Raw genomic sequence first — 21,408 nt, forward strand, 5'->3', positions numbered from 1 at the left:
GCTCTCTTTCATGCACTCACCCTTAAACTCCCTTTACATTTTTCAATCAGGAACTGAACGAGAACCAATCAACTCCCAAGAAGGAGAAGCAGGAGTGGTTGTCCAAGCAGAAGGAGAACATCCAGCATTTCCAGGTCACATTGGTTTGCTTATTTCTCCTCATATGTTGTCCTCAGTACTTCTTGTGAATCTTCTTATCATTTTGCTCTCTTGCAGTCGTTATTCTGTTGTTTCTCTATTTTTTTCTTTAGGTTCTTGGATGGCTTTTAATTGTGTGAAGGTGAAACCTTCACACATATGTTATTCCTGTCGGCCATTTTCTTTATTGTGTGAAGGTGTAACCTTCACACATGTGTAATTGTGTTCGGCCATTTTCTTTATTGTGTGAAGGTGAAACCTTCACACTTTATGTTATACCTACACTTTATTATGGCTTCTAATTGTGTGAAGGTAAAACCTTCCTACACATGTTATTCCTGTCGGCCATTTTCTATATTGTGTGAAGATGTAATAATAATAATTATTATTATTATTAGGGCCCGAGCAGCGACCGCTGTGAGGTCCCTATTGTTCTTCTCCGGATTATTATTATTATTAGGGCCCGACCAGCGGCCGATGCGAGGTCCCTATTGTTTCTGTCCAGATCATTATTATTATTATTATTATTAGGGCCCGAGCAGCGACCGCTGCGAGGTCCCTATTGTTCCTGTCCAGATTATTATTATTAGGGCCCAAGCAGCGACCGCTGCAAAGTCCCCATTGTTCCTGTACAGATTATTATTATTATTATTATTATTTATATTATTATTATTATTTAGGGCCCGAGCAGCGATCGCTGCGAGGTCCCTATTGTTCTTCTTCGGATTAATATTATTAGGGCCCGAGCAGCGACCGCTGCGAGGTCCCTATTGTTCCTCTCCAGATTATTAGGGCCTGAGCAGCTACCGCTGGGAGAGCCCTCTTGTTTTTCTCCAGATTATTATTATTATTATTAATGATAATTATAATTTTTGTGAAGCTCCGCCATCAAATATGTTGGAGGCGGGGCTTCATATTATGCCTTTGATGTTTACTTCACCACATGTGACACAAACCTTTATAACTCAGCTGTACAAGCTTTGAAAAATCTGAAACTTCACAGACACATATGAAGACTCAAGCCCTTAACACATGTGTTTAAGAATTTCTTCAATTGCTTATAAGGCCACCTAGTGGCAAACAAAAATGTCAGTCTGATGTCTCGCCAAAACGAACAAGGTTGCTGTATTTGGACCTAGATGGTTTTATCTTTTCAAAACTTAATATATTTGTTGGGTTTCCAATGCGGAACACACCTATCAACATATTTTTTGTCGTAGTGCGAGTGCCATCTAGTGGCAGCCCAAAATAAAGCATTTTTTATTTTTTTTATGTGTTTAGCTGAGCCCTTTGAAGTAATATCGCTGAAATTAAGTCTGACAAGCCTCTTGACCATTGTTTCAACCACTGTGTGCCGCGAGATATTGTCAGGTGTGCCGTGGGAAATTATCCAATCTGTGTGCTTGTGCGGTTTAGCGCCTGGCAGTGTACTCATGTAGTACTCTTCCATACCGTGGACAGCAAGCTTGCTCTACTCCCCTGCCCTCTCCTCGCGCGATTTAAAAAAAAGTGGACAAAAAGGCTCCGCAGTCTAAATTTAAGGCGTTGACCGTGCCGCGGTCCTTCCTTCACGTTTCCTTCGCGAAGAGTGACGAAAACCTTAATAACTCAGCTGTAACAGCTTCAAACCATCTGAAACTTTGCAGGGACTTTAAAAGTAATGCCCTAATACAGCTATGTGATAAACTTCCAAATCATATAGCGCAATTAGTGGCGGACAAAAACTATTTTTTTACACTTTCATGTACTGTGCAATGCCTGTTTGACTAAATGAACTCAAAAAGGTCAGAAAAGCTTTGAGACATTGGAACATGAAGGTTCTCAACTTCTATGACTTTTCAATAGAAGGCGTGGCCTCTATTCAACTCAAAGTCCAATGTCTCTCTTTTACCAAAACGGTAAAAGTTGCTGTAATTGGACCTAGATGATCTGATATTTTCAAAACGTCATATATGGGATGGGAGTCCAATGCAAAACACACCTACAAGCCTTTTTTTTAATCGTAGTGTGAGCAAAAAATATAGCAATTCCTTAACGTTCGTATGTACTCTGCTGAACCCCTTGAAGTGATATCGCTTAAATGTTGTCAGAAAAGCCATTGGCCATGCCTATTGCCCTCCAACAAATAGTATGATGTTTGATGATGCCCTTGGCCTATTCAGCAGCGCAAAGTCACATAACTGTAACAATAAAAGCTGCAGTTACTCAACCCACATGATCCCTCCTTCTCTAAATTTTACATATTTGATAAGAGCCCTGCACTGAAGTCATCGTTAATAATTGTTCATCGTTCATACTCCTACTTGTTCATACCCCGAACTGTTCATACTCCAACGTGCACAGGTCTGCGAGGGCCAGAGCTGCTTTATAGCTGCCACCTAGAGTCGAACACTTCTCCTGGGTCACGGCCCGTTTCACCTAGAGCTATGACATTTTTTAGGCATATACAGTATAGGACCTCAAGACCTACAAAAAAGTCATTGAACGTCTTGTGCTAGGATGTACAGAGCAGAGATATGAATTTTTTCATGTGCATTTTTGGACCGTTTTTGGATGTTTGCAAGTGCCAAATTCCTCTTAATAGCGACCCGATCAACATTAAATTTGGCGTGCTCCATCAGGCATAGGGCCACAACTGGGCAAAATTTTGTGAAGATCGGCCAAAATATATGATGGGGGCGGGGCTTTAATTTACGTGTGTCAAATTTCCTTCGCCGTGAGCAACAAAAACCCTAATAACTCCAATGTACAAGCTTAAAAAAAATCATAAACTTTACAGAAAATTTACTAGTTATGTCCTTAAAATACCTGCATGATAAAGTTTCAAATTTGTTATAGCGCCACCTATTAACAGACAAAAACGTCATTTTTTAAACTTTCATGTATTGTGCAAAGCCCGTAAGAGTAAATGAACTGAAAATTTGTCTGAATAGCATCAAGACTTGGAGAATGAGGGTTTTCAGATTTTATGACTTTGTGATAAAGGGGGTGGTCTGTATGCCACCTCAAAGTCGGAGTTTGCCCAAATCAGCAAAACTTGCTGTCAATAAGCCCAGATGATCCTTAAAACAGTAGTCAGTTCCGACCCGTTTGAGCTAGAGCATGCATATTTAGGACCTCAAGACCTACAAAAACATTATAGAGCGCCATGTGTTAGAATGCACAGAACCAGAGTTATCAACTGTTGAATGTGCCATTTGGCCCGTTTTTGTACATTTCTCGGTACCGAAACCCTTGACCCCATCAACTTCACATATGACGTGTCCCATCATCTGACATAGGGGCACACTTGGTCAAATTTTCGTGAAGATCAGCAAACATATATGATGGGGGCGGGGCTTCAAAATATTTGTTCCAAAGTCAAATTTTCTTCGCCGTGAGCAACAAAAACCCAAATAACTCAAGCAAGCTTAAAAAAATCTGAAACTTTAAAATATCTGCATGGTTAATTTTCAAATTAAATATAGTGCCAACTATTTACAGACAAAAATGTAATTTTTTTAAACTTTCATGTATTGTCCTAAGACCGTTAAAGGAAATGAACTGAAAATTTGTCGGGACAGCATCGAGACTTGGAGGATAAGTCTTTCCAAATTCCATTTTTTCAGTTTTTACCTTCTACCTTTGCCATTCTCCATCCAATTCCAACCGTTCCAACTTTAATCAATTCCCCCGATGCCCGCCATTCCATGGTGGTATACATTTTCCTCTTCCCACAATTAAAATTTTACCCACAATTCCACTTTTTCCCTTCTATGTCACTCTTCATCCGATTCCGACCGTTCCAACTTTAATCAATTCCCCCAATTCCCGCCATTCCATGGTGTTCCATATTACTCTTCCAAGAATTCAAATTTTACCCACAATTCCACTTTTTCAGTTTTCCCTTCTATCGTTGCCATTCTTCATCCGATTCCATCCGTTCCAGCTTTAATGAATTCCCCCAATTCTCGTGGTGGTATCCATTTTTCTCTTCCCATGATACAAGAATTACCCACAATTCCACTTTTTCAGTTTTTTCCTTGTATGTTTGTCATTCTTCATCCGATTCCGACTAATCCAGCTTTAATCGATTCCCCCAATTCCCAGAATTCAAAATTTACCCACAATTGCACTTTTCCCCTTCTATCTTTGCCATTCTTCATCCGATTCCGACCGTTCCAACTTGAATCGATTCCCCCAATTCCCGCCATTCCATGGTGGTATCCATTTTCCTCTTCCCAGAATTCAAAATGTACCCACAATTCCACTTTTCAGTTTTTCCCTTGTATTTTCTACATTATTTGGCCTATTCAAATTCGAATTCCCGCCATTCCATGGTGGTATCCATTTTCCTCTTCCCAGAATTCAAAATTTACCCACAATTCCACTTTTTCAGTTTTTAACTTCTATCTTTCCCATTCTTCATCCGATTCCAACCGTTCCAACTTTAATCGATTCCCCCAATTCCCGCCATTCAATGGTGGTATCCATTTTCCCCTTCCCAGAATTTAAAATTTACCCAGAATGCCACTTTTTCATTTTTTCCCTTCTATCTTTGCCATTCTTCATCCGAGTCCGACCGTTCCAACTTGAATCGATTCCCCCAATTCCCGCCATTCCATGGTGGTATCCATTTTCCTCTTCCCAGAATTCAAAATGTACCCACAATTCCACTTTTCAGTTTTTCCCTTGTATCTTCTACATTATTTGGCCTATCCAAATTCGAATTGCCGCCATTCCATGGTGGTATCCATTTTCCTCTTCACAGAATTCAAAATTTACCCACAATTCCACTTTTTCAGTTTTTAACTTCTATCTTTCCCATTCTTCATCCGATTCCAACCGTTCCAACTTTAATCGATTCCCCCAATTCCCGCCATTCAATGGTGGTATCCATTTTCCCCTTCCCAGAATTTAAAATTTACCCAGAATGCCACTTTTTCATTTATTCCCTTCTATCTTTGCCATTCTTCATCCGAGTCCGACCGTTCCAACTTGAATCGATTCCCCCAATTCCCGCCATTCCATGGTGGTATCCATTTTCCTCTTCCCAGAATTCAAAATTTACCTGCAATTCCACTTGTTCAGTTTTTCCCTTGTATCTTCTACATTATTTGGCCTATTCAAATTCGAATTCCCACCATTCCATGGTGGTATCCATTTTCCTCTTCCCAGAATTCTAAATTTACCCACAATTCCACTCTTTCATTTATTCCCTTCTATCTTTCCCATTCTTCATCCGATTCCAACCGTTCCAACTTTAATTGATTGCCCCAATTCCCATTTTACTCTTCCCAGAATTCAAAATGTACCCACAAATCCACTTCTTCAGTTTTTCCCTTGTATCTTCTACATTATTTGGCCTATTCAAACCGTTCCAACTTTAATTGATTCTCTCGATGCCCATCATTCCATGAACTCTGAACATTTTCCTCTTCCCACAATTCAAAATTTACCCAGAATTCAACCATTGTTCAATTTTTCCTTGTATGTTCTACATAATTTGGCATATTCAAGCCTTTCCAGCTTTCTATATTTCACCTTGCGTCACAGATTCAAGCACTCAAACATTCAACAACACTCCAGCATTCAACACCGCTGCCTTCAAAGGTTACACCTTCACACGCAATTTCTTCAGGAATCGCACATTTTCTAGTTTTCACCGTATTAGTCTTAAATTGTTCTTCTGCTGGCCCTTCTGATGCATTTCAATGTTTTTTTTTCCTGATGCTTCTTTTAATGTTTTTTCTTATTGTTCTTACGCTGACATTTTTTATGGTTCACATGCCCTTTCCTCTCATGCTTTGATGGCTTTTTTCATTTGTTCCTCCTATAGTTTTATTTTGCTTCTGGTTTGTGGCATGTTTTTGTTTCTCATTGGTTGGTTGTCATGATTCTTTGAACTGTTGTTGTGGTGTTTTTTTGTTTTCTAAAAATTGAGCTCATGCATTAGTCTGTTCTTGTAATGGAATCCTGTTAATGCTTTTATCTATGATCTCATTAGAACCTGTGATGCCTCGTAATTTTTTTTTTTGGTCCTTCTATTGCTGCTTTTAATGGCGCTTCTCTTGGTTCTTCTATCAACTCTTCCTTTTGTGCTTCAATTTGGATGTTGGGATACCACGTTTTGAAGCTTGCCGTGCTCGTTCCAGTGCCATTAATGTGCCTTCTGATGGTTCTTGTAATATTTGTGCTGCTGCATGCGCACCAGGCTGAGGAGGAAGCCAACCTGTTGAGGAAGCAGAGACAGTACCTGGAGCTGGAATGTCGTCGCTTCAAGCGCAGGATTCTCATCGCTAGGCACAATGTGGAGCAGGACCTCACCCGAGAGGTTACACACACACACATGTGCACCTACACACACACACACACACACACACACACACACACACGCACACCCACGCACACACACTCTTACTTGTATGTGAGCAGGGAAGGAGTTAATGATTGAAAACACAGTTATCGTATTGTATGATTGTATTGTATTGTTTTCATGTACTCATTCCCACAGCTCCCTAGCCACTATAACAACATTTTTAGTGGACTTTTTCAGGAAATAAAAATGTGTGTGACCTATCGACAGGAGCTGAACAAGCGTCAGACGCAGAAAGACTTGGAGCATGCTATGCTCTTGCGGCATCACGAGTCCATGCAGGAACTGGAGTTCCGCCACCTGGCCGCCATTCAGAAGGCTCGCACCGAGCTCATTCGTACGCAGCACCAGACGGAGCTCACCAACCAGCTAGAGTACAACAAGAGGCGGGAACGAGAGCTCCGCCGCAAGCACTTTTTGGAAGTACGGCAGCAGCCCAAGAGCCTCAAGGTGCACGCGCGTATTTGTCAAAAGCACTGTGGAATTATATTTGTGCCACAATCGCAAGTGAGCTGTGAAAGATTTTAAGCGAGTAAAAAGAGATTTGGAAGCACAGAAAAAAATATTGAGCGTGCAATGATAACAGTTTTAGCGAGCAACGCTGAATTTTGAGCACAAAAAAACTTTTTGCTCGCTCAAATTTTCTGATTGCTCCCTCGTTCAACATCTAGCTCTCGCTTGCTCGAGTTGTGTCCCCTCTGTGCGCTCAGTTCGGCACACACGTTACGAATGTGCCACAAAACTAGCTAATCAGAGCTAGTAAAAGTACATTGATTGACTGCTTGGTCGCCAATTAGATTGCTTGTTGTGTTCACCCGGAAAGCGCAAACAAGATTGCGTCATGTCAACTTGGGCGGGAGAAGGTGGACTAATATCAATTAAGTACAAAAACTAACAAGGTAGTTCTATCAAATTAGACAATACAGTCATGATAATAAAATAAAAAATAATGCCCATACATGTTTCTGGACTAGCTGAGGTTGTTATGGCAATACTTTCAATAAAAGAAGCAAGCTGACTGAACCACTGTACGAATCCATCCTTGTTCACACACAGGAATATTGCTTAAACGGAATTGAAAATGTAAAAGTTATGATGTCTCTAGCTGATTCAATTATGAGTGGCAGGGTATGCATCAGAGTGCTCCGATTAGAGAACACGTAAAGGTATTCCATTTGACTCGTTTATTAACTGTGGTCTTTTGACATATACACACAATCCTAAACTTGGTGAAACACAAAAGGTGCTTCGGGTATTTATGGCAAGATGAACTCGAGCCGTATTGTGAGGAAAAGGAAAAACAAATGCTTTAAGCACATTCAAAGTTGCAACTGGGGCAGTGTTCACTGACTAATAATGTGGGAAATCTGAAGCACACTTAATTTAACCCGCAACAATTTTATAACAAGAGTGTGAACACAAGAAAATATGACGAATTTACAAAGATGAGATATATTCTGTTTTGCTAGTTTTTACATTGTTTATTCGTTGTGGATGCTGTGTGTCTGGAACCATACTTTAGCTCGCTTGTTGGTGTTTTTGAGGCGCAACGATGGATTTTGAGCACAGAAAAACTTTTTGCCCGCTCAAAATCTCTGATTGCTCACTCAGGATAGGCCTTCCGCCCTCGCTCAACATCTAGCTCTCGCTTGCTCGACTTGTGTCCCCTCTGCGTGCTGCGTTCGCCGGAAAGAGCAAACGACATCACATCACATCGACTTGGGCGGGAGAAGGTGGATTAATATCAATAAAGTACAAAAATGAACAAGGTAGTTCTATCAAATGAGACAATACAGTAATAATAATAACATTCAAAATAATGCCCATACATTGTTTCCAAAGAAGTCCATCTTCTCCCGCTCAAGTGACGCAATCTTGTTTGCTCTTTCCTGGTGAACACAACAAGCAGTCTAATTGGAGACCAAGCAGTCAATCAATGTACTTTTACTTGCTTTGCTTGGCTAGTTTTGCAGCACATTCGTAATGTGTGTGCCGAACTGAGCGCGCAGAGGGGACACAACTCAAGTAAGCGATAGCTAGATTTTGAGCAAGGGAGAAAGGCCTATTCTGAGCGAGCGATCAGAGATTTTGAGCGAGCAAAAACTTTTTCTGTGCTCAAAATCCATCATTGCTCGCTCAAACTCTTATCATTGCAAGCTCAATATTTTTTTTCTGTGCTCAAAATCTATTTTCGCTTGCTCAAAATCTTTCATTGCCAGCTTGTGATTGTGGCACAAATATAATTCCATAAAGCACCGCCATTGGCTGAACTTGCCTGTAACTATCTGTATGTGTGTGGGCCCAAGTCAAAGGAGCTCCAGATCAAGAAACAGTTCCAGGAGACATGCAAGACGCAGACGCGACAATACAAAGCTCTGCGCAACCATCTCCTGGAAAGCACCCCCAAGTGTGAGCACAAGACAGTACTGAAAAGGCTGAAGGAGGAGCAGACCCGCAAGTTGGCCATCCTGGCCGAGCAATACGACCACTCCATCAATGACATGCTTTCCACGCAGGCTGTGAGTTCCCACTGCTGCACGCTCTTTCCCCAGAATCACATGTGCCGGTGGAACTGCTTGAATTTCATCATGAGCCAAGCTCCTAACTCATTTCACTTGTACTAACCACTAACTCGTTTTCACTTGTAGTACTATCTTTTTTCAAAAATGAAAAGAAAAAAACATGTTATTTGGGAGACGAGATGTGAAGTGGTGAAGCGTTAGCTGACTGCACATGTATGAATATGCTTCTCACATCTGTCTTTTGTGTGGGGCTGCGGATGTGGCAGCTGCGTCTGGACGAGGCTCAAGAGGGCGAGTGTCAGGTTCTGCGCATGCAGCTGCAGCAGGAATTGGAACTACTCAACGCTTACCAGAGCAAAATCAAAATGCAGACGGATGCCCAACACGATAAGGAGCAGCGGGACCTGGAGCAGAGAGTCAGCCTCAGGAGAGCGCTGTTGGAGCAGAAGGTGAGGTCATTATTGATGGGACTTGGCTTTGAGGGGAGCCATTTATTCACAAACCATTCACTAAAAATAGATGACAGGCCAAACTTTTCTGTTTTTTAGTTAATTTTAAAAGAGCAATGTTCTACTCATAAAATGATCACTGCATTGAGGGATATGTCACGAAGTTATGTGACATTATATTGTCTTTTTCAAAAATATTGTAAGTTGGCATTGGCATGTTAGGAACTGTGCCAAACATTGCTTCAATTTGATATATGGAAAAGTAAATAAATAAATAAAATATACATATACTGTGTGTGTGTGTATATATATATATATATATATATATATATATATATATATATATATATATATATATATATATATATATATATATATATATATATGAAAAAAAACTTTATTTACTCTTTAGAATATAAATACAGTGAACCCTTGTTTATTGTGGGGGTTACATTCCAAAAATAACTGCAGTAAGAAAAATTGGTGAGGTACCATAAAATCCCAAAAATAAGACACACTTTTTTTTCTAAAAAATAATGCCAAAGTATGGGTATGTCCTATAACTTAAGATTTTATTTTTATTTCAACACTATTTAAGTAAGATTGATTTGTCAACCATGTAAGCCGAGTTTTGCTGCACGGTTGCACATTTTTGCATTGTTTTTTTTTGTTTTATATATTTTACTTACAAAAATTACAGTAACAGGACAAAGCAACAGGGAGGACGTCAGTTGGCTGCCTGTAGCCAGTGCCTGTTGCTGCAAACATCAGCTCGGATTAGCTGAGGTTGTTATCGCATTAGTTTTAATAAAAGAAGCGAGCTGGCTGAACCACTGTACGAATCCATCCTTGTTCACACACAGGAATATTGCTGAAACGGAGAGGATAATGTAAAAGTTATGATGTCTCTAGCTGATTCAATTAAGACTGGCAGGGTATGCATCAGAGTGCTCCGATTCGAGAACACGTAAAGGTATTCCATTTCACTAGTTTATTAATTGTGGTCCTTTGGCATATACACAGAATCATACACTTGGTGAAACACGAAAGCTGCTTTGAGTTTTTATGGCAAAATGAACTCGAGCTGCGTTGTGAGGAAAAGGAAAAACAAATGCTTCAAGCGCATTCAAAGTTACACTGGGGCAGTGTTCACTGAGGACTCATAATGTGGGAAAACTGAAGCACACTTAATTTAACCCGAAACAAATATATAACTTAAGGGTATGAACACAAGAAAATATGAAGAATTTACAAAATAGAGATTTATTTTGTTTTGCTATAGTTTTTACATTGTTTATTCGTTGTGGATGCTGTTTGTTTGGAACCATACATTTGCTCGCTTGCTGGTGTGTTTGGTCTCACTGTCTTGTTGAAATATCCATTTCAAAGGCATTTCCTCTTCGGCATTGGCAACATGACCTAATCCAGGATCCTGATCTGTCAAACTGATCCGTGGTCCCAGGTATGTGATTGTTGATGCTAGTTCAGACAATCAGGTCCAAGAAAGTCTGGTTACCCTGTCACAGTTTGATTTAGTATCCCTGGAGATTCTTACACACCTGGTTAATGCAGCAAAGCCGACGGCCTGCATGCTCGACCCGCTTCCAGGCAAACTCATTAAAGACTTATTCCTGGTTTTAGGGTCATCTGTCACTCTCCTCTGGCATTGTACCTGAAGCTTTTAAGACGGCCGTCATTCAACCATTACTGAAGAAACCTCACCGAGATCCTGAAAATCTCTTTAACTATAGGCCAGTTTCACACATTCTGTTTAATGCCAAAATTCTTGAGAAAGTTGTAGCACAACATCTTAGGATTTTATGATAGATAATAATAGATTTGAACGCCTTCCTTAGGGCCAACCACTCAACTGAGACAGCCCTTGTAAAAGTGACGAATGATCTTCTCTTAGCCATGGATTCCAACATCTCATCAATATTATTATTGCTTGACCTTAGTGCCGCATTTGACACTATTGATCATCATATCCTTATAGAATGTCTTAAATCATGTGTTGGTGTCTCGGGATCAGCACTTTCTTGGTTCAGATCTTACATCCTGGGAAGGACGCATAGTGTCTCTTATGGGCAATGCGATCTCTGAGTCCTTCTCCGTCTCATGGTGTCCCGCAGGGATCAGTAGTTGGTCTCTTACTGTTCAACATCTACATGATTTCTCTTGGCGATATTATACGTAAACCTGCTATTAGTTTTCCTTGCTATGCTGATGATATCCAACTGCATATGCCTTTAGAAATAACCCGTGCAAGTGCAGTAAACTGGAGGCCTGCTTGTCAAGATTAAACAATGGGTTTCTTCCAATTTTCTGCTTCTTAACCCTGGTAAACCAGAGGTGTTAATTATTGGCCCTGATCATCATCAGCACTTGATTAAAAATACCACATTGAACCTGGAAAACTGTACTATTCCCCAAAGTAGTTCTGCAAAAAAATCTCGGCGTGATATTTGACTCAACTCTCTCCTTTCGAACACATATTAATAACATGACAAGAACTGCGTTTTTTCACCTTCGCAATATAGCTAAAATTCGTCCTATTCTTTCTCCTAGCGATGCAGAAACATTAATTCATGCATTTGTTACGTCACGCCTAGACTATTGTAACGTTTTGTTTTCTGGACTTCCCATGTCCTGCATCAGAAGCCTGCAGTCAGTACAGAATGCAGCAGCGAGACTATTGACAAGAACCCGCATTGGCTTCCAATACACATGAGATGTGATTTTAAGGTGCTGTTAATTACTTATAAAATTTTACGCAGTTTAGCTCCTTCCTATGTCGTCGACTTAGCATCACCATATCTTCCGTCCCGACAACTTCGGTCACAAAATGCCGGTTTGCTATCGACCCCACAGGGTAAAAAGAAGTCCATTCGCGCGCCAGCACTATGGAATGCCCTACCTATGGAAGTTCGCGCAGCCACCTCAGTAGAAATCTTTAAATCCCGACTAAAAACACTTTTATACTCAAAAGCATTTAGTTAATTGAACCTGTCTGCAGCTTTCTTCTTTTTTTCTTTTTTCCTGCCCCCCTCTTCCAGTTCGGAGAGGGGGCTAGCTAGATGGTGAGGGTTGACTTGACCGCCTCCATTTGGCCCTGCGTTGATCGACCATCGCGGGTTAGGAGATCGGCCGTCTGCAGTCCACTTGGTTGGAATGTGGGATGGATCCTGCCCAATGGCTTTGCCTGCTGTCAAGTCATCATTGCACTATATACAATATGTTTTCTGTAATCTATATTGTTTACCTGTACTTGTCTGAAATGTGTATCTATTTGTCTATATAGCACAATATGTTTTCTGTAATTTATAGTGTTTATGTGTATGTCTGTGTTTGGTACATGCAGCATCCACTTCAACCTATGGGCCTGGAAGGGGGTCCCTCCCACCTGTGGTCCCTTCTGGAGGTTTCTGATTTTCCCCTAATTGGGGTTTTTGAGTTTTTCCTTCCCCTTCTGGGAGCTTTGACAGGGGATGCTGTTGTGTACCTTACACCGAACAGATGTCTCTGTATGACTTCTTTTTTCGAAAGAAGTCTCCACATGACCTCTTTTCATCTGTGAAGCCCTTTGAGACTTCGGTGATTTAGGGCTATACAAATAAAATTTGATTGATTGATGGTATACGGTAAATCGGGCCAACGCAAACAAACACTCCCATATCATAGTTTCTACCACCATGTTTAATGTCAGAGAAATCTTTAAAGAAGACTAAGCCCAACTTTTGCTAAGCAGCAAAATAATAACTCAGACCAACCAAAATTGACTTTTCTAGCTTGCCAAGGACAGCAGAAGGTCACGTGTCCGTGTTCGCTTCAGGGTCTGTCAAGTGAGCTGCCGTCCTCGCTCGCTTTTTATTCATTCAGCAAAGCATTGCACATTACAAGACATAACAAAAAGCCCAACTGCACAGTTGGGCGCCACTGATCTCAAACAACAACTGGGAAAAAGTTCAAGTTCACACTTGTAGCTTCAGTAGCTTTATTTAAGGACTGGGCGAGATGGGAAAAGACTGCATAGATGGGTTGCAATACCTGCTATTCTGTTTTTTAAATAAACATATAACGATAACAACCTAATAATATGATTTCCTTCACACTTAACTGTCTCTTCTGGGTTTTGTGGCTTGAATACTGTTTTTGCAGGACGTCTGACAAACTCTCTATGACGCTTAAACCAAAAAAGAACTTTCTTACTTTCATTAGACCACAAAATATTACACCATTTGTTTTTGGCAGATTATAACTGCTTTCACACATGTCTTTTTTTTAACATTGGAATTTAGGATTTTTCCATTCCCCTAGGAAAATTGCTTAAACATTTACCATGCTAGAGTATAAGGGGCTTCTACTGGTACATCGGTTTCACATAGATGCCGTCTGAATGTAACATTACTCAAAACCAAGTCCTTGATCCTCTCGGAGCTGAACTTTGGCTGAGCCATTGCCAGTCTGGTTATCTTCTGATCCTTTGGAGGAGTTATTTTTCTTTCTCTTCCTCGTATTTCTTCTTTTGACTTCCATTTTAAAATGTTTGATGTCATTTTAGCTGAACAGCCTACTATTGTCTGCATGTCTTTTGAAGGTTTTCCCTTTTACCTAGTTCTTAATTAAAAAAAAATGCTCTTCATCAAAACAATGTCTTGAACGACCTATTTTATTCGGATCTTTCAGGACAAATGCACAACCAGCATATGCAATGTCGTTCCCTTCAATTTAAATAAGGACCACTTGTTGTAACATCTTTTTAATTGACAGTTAACGTCTTCCACAATTGAGCTCAATTAGTCATTCAGTTTCACAAAATTAGCAGCATGCACAGCAGGCCTGTTGGTTTTCTATGTCTTTTCTATATCCTCCAGTAGGCAATGGACAATATCAAATTCTGGCGGTATGATAACCTTTAGCAAAAACATCACGGGATTGAAATTATACCTCGGATATGTCATCTTTTTGCTAAATTTTTCTGCGTTCTAAAAAGCTTTTTTTTTAAACTAACTATACCATACTGCTTTTGTTGCATAAACATTTACCATGTTAAAGTAAAATAAATTTTATTTAAATTTTATTTAAATGAAATCAAAACAAATCTTCATAGAGCAAAACGGGAAAGATAAACAAAATTACCAGTTTTGACAGATTTGTTTGGATTTAAATAACTGTGACTTTTTACAATTGCGATGTACATACAGTATTGCCAATCCGGTTATTGGCCCATACCTATCCATCCTACTTGAGGTGTAGAATTTGAAATTTTAACAAAAAATGATTTATCTTGCGACCTTGTAGCGATAGCTATTATTTTGAACATGACACTCGCACTTGAAAAATAATAGTCAATAGTCAATAATAACAGTCAAAACATTATGGATCCATACACTGTATTTAAAAAAAAACAAACTGTGGGAGCAGTGTCCACCAAAGGGTGTGGGGGGGTCCACAATGGCAGCAGACGACTGAGTCCAACCTCACCAATTGTAAACTGACATGTTGGGCCGTGTTTTTTCATGTGCTCAGATTGAGGAGGAGATGCTGTCTCTTCAGAATGAGCGTTTGGAGCGCATACGTTCTCTCTTGGAGCGGCAGGCCCGTGAGATCGAAGCTTTCGACTCGGAGTCCATGAGGCTGGGCTTCAGCAACATGGTCCTGGCCAACACGGCTCCCACCTTGCTGGGCGGCTCTCCAAGTGGTGGCCACTGGCCTGCTGGCACCGGGGTCGGCCTGCAGCAGCACCAGAACCAAGGCAGCTCCGAGCAGCCCTGGGGCCAGCCCGCCATGGCAGGGGCGCCTCCCCCCTGGAGCTTCCATCTTCCAGTGGGGAGTGGGAGCGCAGGAGCCAGAAACAGCCCCCAGGCCCTGAGAAGTACGTCGTCGGGGGGGAGGAGCGAACAGAGCATGAGCAGAAGCGCCAGCATCGCCTCCGATGCCTCGCACCTCTCCTATAACTAACACACACACACATGTACGCTGACGTGAGCGTTACCACACCTGGGTCAAAGCGGGTTCACAGGAAGTGCTGGAAAAACTAAAGCCGCATCAAGCTAACTCACGCAAAGAAAGATAATGACATCTTGCTAGCCTCGGGCTTGGGTGTTGTTTGAAACCCTGACCATACTTTCGTCAAGCCTGATGTTAAAACCCTAGCCCTTTTATAAAGCCCCAATTAAAAACCCTAGCCCTAGTTTGATACCCTACTTTGAAGCCCTAACTCTATGTCGAAACGCTAAACCATCTTTGAAATTCGAACATTCAAAGTTATTTTGAAACCCTATTACTGTTGTAAAACCCCTACTTTGAAAAAACAGTTTCGTATTGAAACCCTCATTTGAATCAAGCTGTACTTTAATAACCAGATGTGAAATTGTGACTTTTTAAACCTTACTTTGAATCCCTAACCCTAACCATATTTTGAAACCTTATAGCTGATTTGAATTCTGAATTTGAAACCCTGATTGGCATCAAACTCAAGCTGTACTTTTAAAACCAGATGTGAAAGTTTGACTCTTTTTTTAATCTTACTTTGAAACCCTAATTCCCTAGTCTGAAAGCCCCAGTTTGAAACCCCAACCTAATGTTGAAACCCTAAACCCGATTTGACTGTAAACCCCTAATTTGAACCCCTAAACCTCCCCAACCCAATTAAAACCCAGCTTTCAAACCCTAACCCTCCTTTGAAAGCCTAACCCCTTATTTGGATCCCTTTCCCTTTAAGTGCAAAATTAAGTAGCAAAATTGCACCAAGCAACATTAATGCTGTGTGCCTTTCTCTCTACCCATAATCCAGCTACAAACTTTTCAAAATACCCTTTTTCAAGGGTTAAAATCCTATTTTGAAACCCTAACCACAGTCGAAAGGCTTATCTTTGAAACTGTTTTTTCGAAACCGACCGTGAAACCCTAACTCTTTTTGTTAACTCTAAGGGGTGGCCAAATAAGGTTCTCAAGATTCACAGTCCAGCCTTTTTTTCATGTTCCCCATCTACCAATACTCTTGATAAATATTGCCCAAGGTCATTAACAGGCTTCTGCAAAACTTGCTCCCCTTATCAACAAGCTTTGCCGAAGACTGTCAATGAATGACGCTGATAATATGTGTCGGTCAAGGGGGAACGTCCAAAAACTGAGCTTATTGTTTGAATCAGATATGTTGGTGTAGGTGAAACATGGAACAGACTGGATTGTGGCTTTCAAATTTGAACTGTACATTACATTGGAAACCCTACTCTGGAGGGCTATGTTGGGCTCTGGGTACCTCCTTTGCACCATGCTGGTGTCCTTTTTGCCATTTTTAATGTCATGGTGCTGGTTTCTATTAAATGTCATATGTTATATTGCCAAGTCTTGACTCGCAACGTAGTTGTGCCCTCACCGCCATTTCAGTCGCATGCGGCTGTCGCTATCGCCTCATAGTGTATGTCACTTTCTTTTCGACGTACTGTCTGACGTGTTAGCGTTACGCTAGGCTTAGGGTTAGTGTGTTGTCGGTGCTGTGTGAGTTTCCAATTTGAATCTACCATGCCAATATCATGTTAGCATTTTGGCATCATGCTACTCCCCTAGTGGTGCCAACGTGATTTTGTCTGACATTTTAGTGTCATGTTAGCATCATGTGTGATCCCCAGTTATTGTCACATTAGCATTCGGTAGTGCTAAACAAAAAAATAATCCAATTTAATGCTTGCCAAGCTATTCGCAAACAGTGTTGTTGCTATTGACGTTCCACTTAATCTGGTGTCAGATTCATGTTAACATGTTTCAAGAAGACACATAGGATACATTTTTTGTCTCCGGTCAAAAGTGCTCGTAAATGTCGCAGTTACATGCCCCTCACGTTTTGCTCACCTTGGCACACAAAATATGCTGATCTTTGTCAAGGCTTGTTGCTTGCTCCAACCTCTTTTGGAACAAAGGTGGCGGGGCTTGCGATGAAAGGTGCATATTTTGTCAAAAATGCTGGTTTTGAAGATGGAAGGTCACAAACTGGCAACTTTTGGGACAGTCACAATTGAGCCAAGTTTGACTGCAAATTGAGACTCACTTTTGGCATCAAGCTTTGCTTCTGCTGGCTTGCTTGCTGCTGTCCTCCATTTCTTTCTTTTCTTGCTTGGCAGCCCACCCCCATTTATTGCTAACTTACTGGCCTCCAAATTGTTCATTTTCTCTGAGTTTTCTTCTGACCTTCCTCCTCTTCCCTTCTGAGATTCCTTTCCTTTTCCCATCCTAAGCTCTGGCCTTTCCACCACCATCCATCATCCATCCTTTCTTTCTTACCTTTCCAGGGTGACGCTCTTTTCTGTGTCACCGTCCTTTCGGCCTAAGAACAAGATCAAACTATTTTGCTGCTTCCGCCTGTCAAAGTGTAAATATGTACAGTACATGACAACAATTGTAGATTTGCAATATGTGAGCATCATGTGTGATGCGCTCAAACGTGTTCATGTAAGTTTGTGTCAAAGTTTGCGGGAAACTTATCGATGTCGCCAGCGACAAATGCCATCGGGGCATCTGCTTTGGTCCCACTATGCTATGATTGAGTCAGCCATGTACAGTCTAAGTATTCTTTGCTGCTTTTGGTGGAAATAGAAAGTGAGACGAGAGAGACTTTGCTCAGAGAGCAGGTAAACATAAGAGTGATTTGACAATTTGCTTTGTTTTTGTTGGCCCAGGTTACTGGATAAGGAATTATCTGTAATAAAGTCTTTTTTGAATGTTGTTTTTGGGCTTTGTCATCAATCTAGACCAGCGGTAGGCAACTCCGGTCTTTCGTCTTATTTTTTTTTGTCCAACATACCTGATTCAAATGATCATCTCATCAGCAAGTCTATCTGATAGACATCCTGATCATTTGAAGTGGCCAGCCAATCTCAGGGCACACAGACAAAACAACCATTCACATACCCAATCACACCTAAGGACAATTTAGTATATCCAATTCACTTGACATGCATATTTTTGGAGTGTGGGAGGAAGCTGGAGTGCCCGGAGAGAACCCACGCGGGTTTGGTGAGAACATGCAAACTCCACACAGGAAGGCCAGGGGGATTTGAACTCGGGTCCCTTTATAACAGTGAGGCGGACATGCTATTCACTGCCCCACCAGGCAGCCGCTTATAAAAACAATGGAAACATCTCAGAAAGTGTGTTTTTCATCTCTCATCGTAATCATTTCATACAATCCATCAGATGTCTGTCCAACATTCCCTTTTCGCTGATAGAATTGCAAGCCTGTTTATTTACTGTGTTGCTTGTTCCCTTTGACTAGTATGCAGCTAGGCCGCCCCGCGGAATCCTTGGAAGGTCAAACTGCGCATGCACAGGTGACTACCAACCCATGTTTAAAAAAAAAATAAAAGAAGAAGAAGAAACCATTTTCTACACATCCCGAAACCAAGCTCCATTTGTGTAAAGTTTGAACAGATAACACTTCATTGCATGCTTCATTTACATTGGGTGAGTACATACAAAGGTTGGGCAAACTTCTAAAATTTGACAGCAGGGCCGGTACAGCAACAAGGTACAGTACTATATATATATATATATATATATATATATATATAATTTTACATCACATTATCCTCAACATTATTAACATTATTGTATATTCATTAAATAACTAATATTACTTAGTTTGTTGAGAATTTGTTCTCAGGACTGGTTATCTGCACCAAGACTCCGGTGAATGAGTACGCAAGTCATCACGTTGGAACTTCACATTTATTTTGGCTCATATATGGTGTATCATGTATTATCTGTTGAATAATAAATCAACAGCAATGTTAAAGTCAGTCATCTAACATATAAACACTTGCCGAACTTTAATCTATGAATTTACTGTATTTTTAGCCGACATTAGCGGGTTAGCAACAACTAACAACTACTAACAATAAAGTGCAACCTCTACACAAACGAACACATAAACAGAATAAACACTCATCGCTTACTAAACACAGGCAGTAGCGTGCGTTATCAAAATAAGATAATAAACTATAAAAAAATGGGCTTACGTTGTTAGTCACTAAGTCACCGTAACGAGCCGAATGACGCAGAGAACTTTAAACAGGAAACGGAAATGCAACGCGACCCGACAAATTAAAAGCATGCATTTCAAAATAAGATTACAAAAACGTCATGAACTCTAACGCTTGAAGAATTCTTAACATAGTTATTAACTAATATTACTTAGTTATTTGATGAATACAGTGCTGTGTAATGTACTTTTTTTGCTTTTTTTCCATTTTTTATCATTTTTGCAGATTTTTCAAACTATTTTTTATTTTGAAATGTTTTTTATTTTTCCTGGAAAAACCCGCGAAGTAATGAGACCGCGATATCTGAGACCGCGAAGTAGGAGGGATCACTGTAAATATAATTTTGTCCACGTGTATACACACACACACACACACACACGTAGACAAAATTGTTGGTACCCCTCAGTTAAAGAAGGAAAAACCCACAATTCTCACTGAAATCACTTGAAACTTACAAAAGTAACAATAAATTAAAAAAAATTGAAAATTAAATAATCAAAATCAGCCATCACTTTTGAATTGCTGATTAACATAATTATTTAAAAAAAACAAACTAATGAAACAGGCCTGGACAAAAATGATGGTACCCATAACTTAATATTTTGTTGCACAACCTTTTGAGGCAATCACTGCAATTAAGGGATTTCTGTATTTGTCAATGAGCGTTCTGCAGCTGTCAACAGGTATTTTGGCCCACTCCTCATGAGCAAACTGCTCCACTTGTCTCAGGTTTGATGGGTGTCTTCTCCAAATGGCATGTTTCAGCTCCTACCACAGATGTTCAATGGGATTCAGATCTGGGCTCATGGAAGGCCACTTTAGAATAGTCCAACGCTTTTCTCTCAGCCATTCTTGGTGTTTTTGGCTGTGTGTTTTGGATCGTTGTCCTGTTGGAAGACCCATGACCTGCGACTGAGACCAAGCTTTCTGACACCAGGCAGCACATTTCTCTCCAGAATGCTTTGATAGTCTACATATTTCATTTTACCTTGCACACATTCAAGACACCCTGTGCCAGATGCAGCAATGCAGCCTCAAAACATTACTGAGCCTCCTCCATGTTTCACCGTAGAGACAGTGTTCTTTTCTTCGTATAATTGGTTTTTGAGTCTATGAACATAGAGTTGATGTGCCTTACCAAAAAGCTCGTTTGGTCTTATCTGTCCAAAGGACATTCTCTCAGAAGCTTTGTGGCTTGTCAACATGCATTTTTGCAAATTCCAGTCTCGCTTTTTTATGATTTTTTTTCAGCAGTGGTCGTCTCCTATGAAGTCCACTTTGGCTCAAACAACGACGAATGGTGCGATCTGACACTGATGTACCTTGGCCTTGGAGTTCACCTTTAATTTCTTTGGAGGTTGTTCTGGGCTCTTTGGATACAATTCGAACGATCCATCTCTTCAATTTGTCATCAATTTTCCCCTTGCGGCCACGTCCAGAGAGGTTGGCAACTGTCCCGTGGGTCTTGAACTTCTGAATAATATGAGCCACTGTTGTCACAGGAACTTCAAGCTGTTTAGAGATGTTTGGCTATAAAAAAATTTTCGGATGTCCTGGGACAATTCTCTCCTTCGCTTTCTGTTTTCCATGTTCAGTGTGGTACACACCTTTTCACCAAACAGCAGAGTGACTACTTGTCTCCCTTTAAATAGGCAGACTGACTGATTATGAGTTTGGAAACACCTGTGATGTCAATTAAAGGACACACATGAGTTAATCATGTCAGTCTGGTCAAATAGTTTTCAATCTTTTATAGAGGTACCATCATTTTTGTCCAGGCCTGTTTCATTAGTTTGTTTTTTTAAATAATTATGTTAATCAGCAATTCAAAAGTGATGGCTGATTTTGATTATTTAATTTTCAATAAATTTTTATTTATTGTTACTTTTATAAGTTTCAAGTGA

The 21,408-nt window shown here is 40.5% G+C and overlaps 1 protein-coding gene across 7 annotated transcripts in view; it reads left to right on the top strand.

Annotated features, from left to right (window-relative positions):
• Positions 1 to 18,189, top strand: part of LOC148409142 (serine/threonine-protein kinase TAO1-like) — an 85,961-nt gene extending 67,772 nt beyond the window's left edge. For 6 of the 7 annotated variants that reach the window (XM_088441508.1, XM_088441507.1, XM_088441510.1 and 3 more), the window contains 6 exons: positions 51 to 134; positions 6,332 to 6,451; positions 6,704 to 6,943; positions 8,800 to 9,012; positions 9,282 to 9,464; positions 14,994 to 18,189. In XM_088441508.1, coding sequence (XP_088297634.1) covers positions 51 to 134; positions 6,332 to 6,451; positions 6,704 to 6,943; positions 8,800 to 9,012; positions 9,282 to 9,464; positions 14,994 to 15,425 — 1,272 coding nt within the window. In that variant the 3' untranslated portion in view covers positions 15,426 to 18,189. Of the gene's footprint in view, positions 1 to 50; positions 135 to 6,331; positions 6,452 to 6,703; positions 6,944 to 8,799; positions 9,013 to 9,281; positions 9,465 to 10,853; positions 10,927 to 12,520; positions 13,102 to 14,993 lie in introns of those variants that run through there. The other variant, XM_088441513.1, reaches the window with a different exon arrangement.
• The last annotated feature ends 3,219 nt before the right edge of the window (positions 18,190 to 21,408 follow it).

Source organism: Hippichthys cyanospilos, chromosome 18 (assembly GCF_059441005.1).
Source record: "Hippichthys cyanospilos isolate Australia breed blue-spotted pipefish chromosome 18, RoL_Hcya_1.0, whole genome shotgun sequence".
Lineage (NCBI taxonomy): Eukaryota > Metazoa > Chordata > Actinopteri > Syngnathiformes > Syngnathidae > Hippichthys > Hippichthys cyanospilos.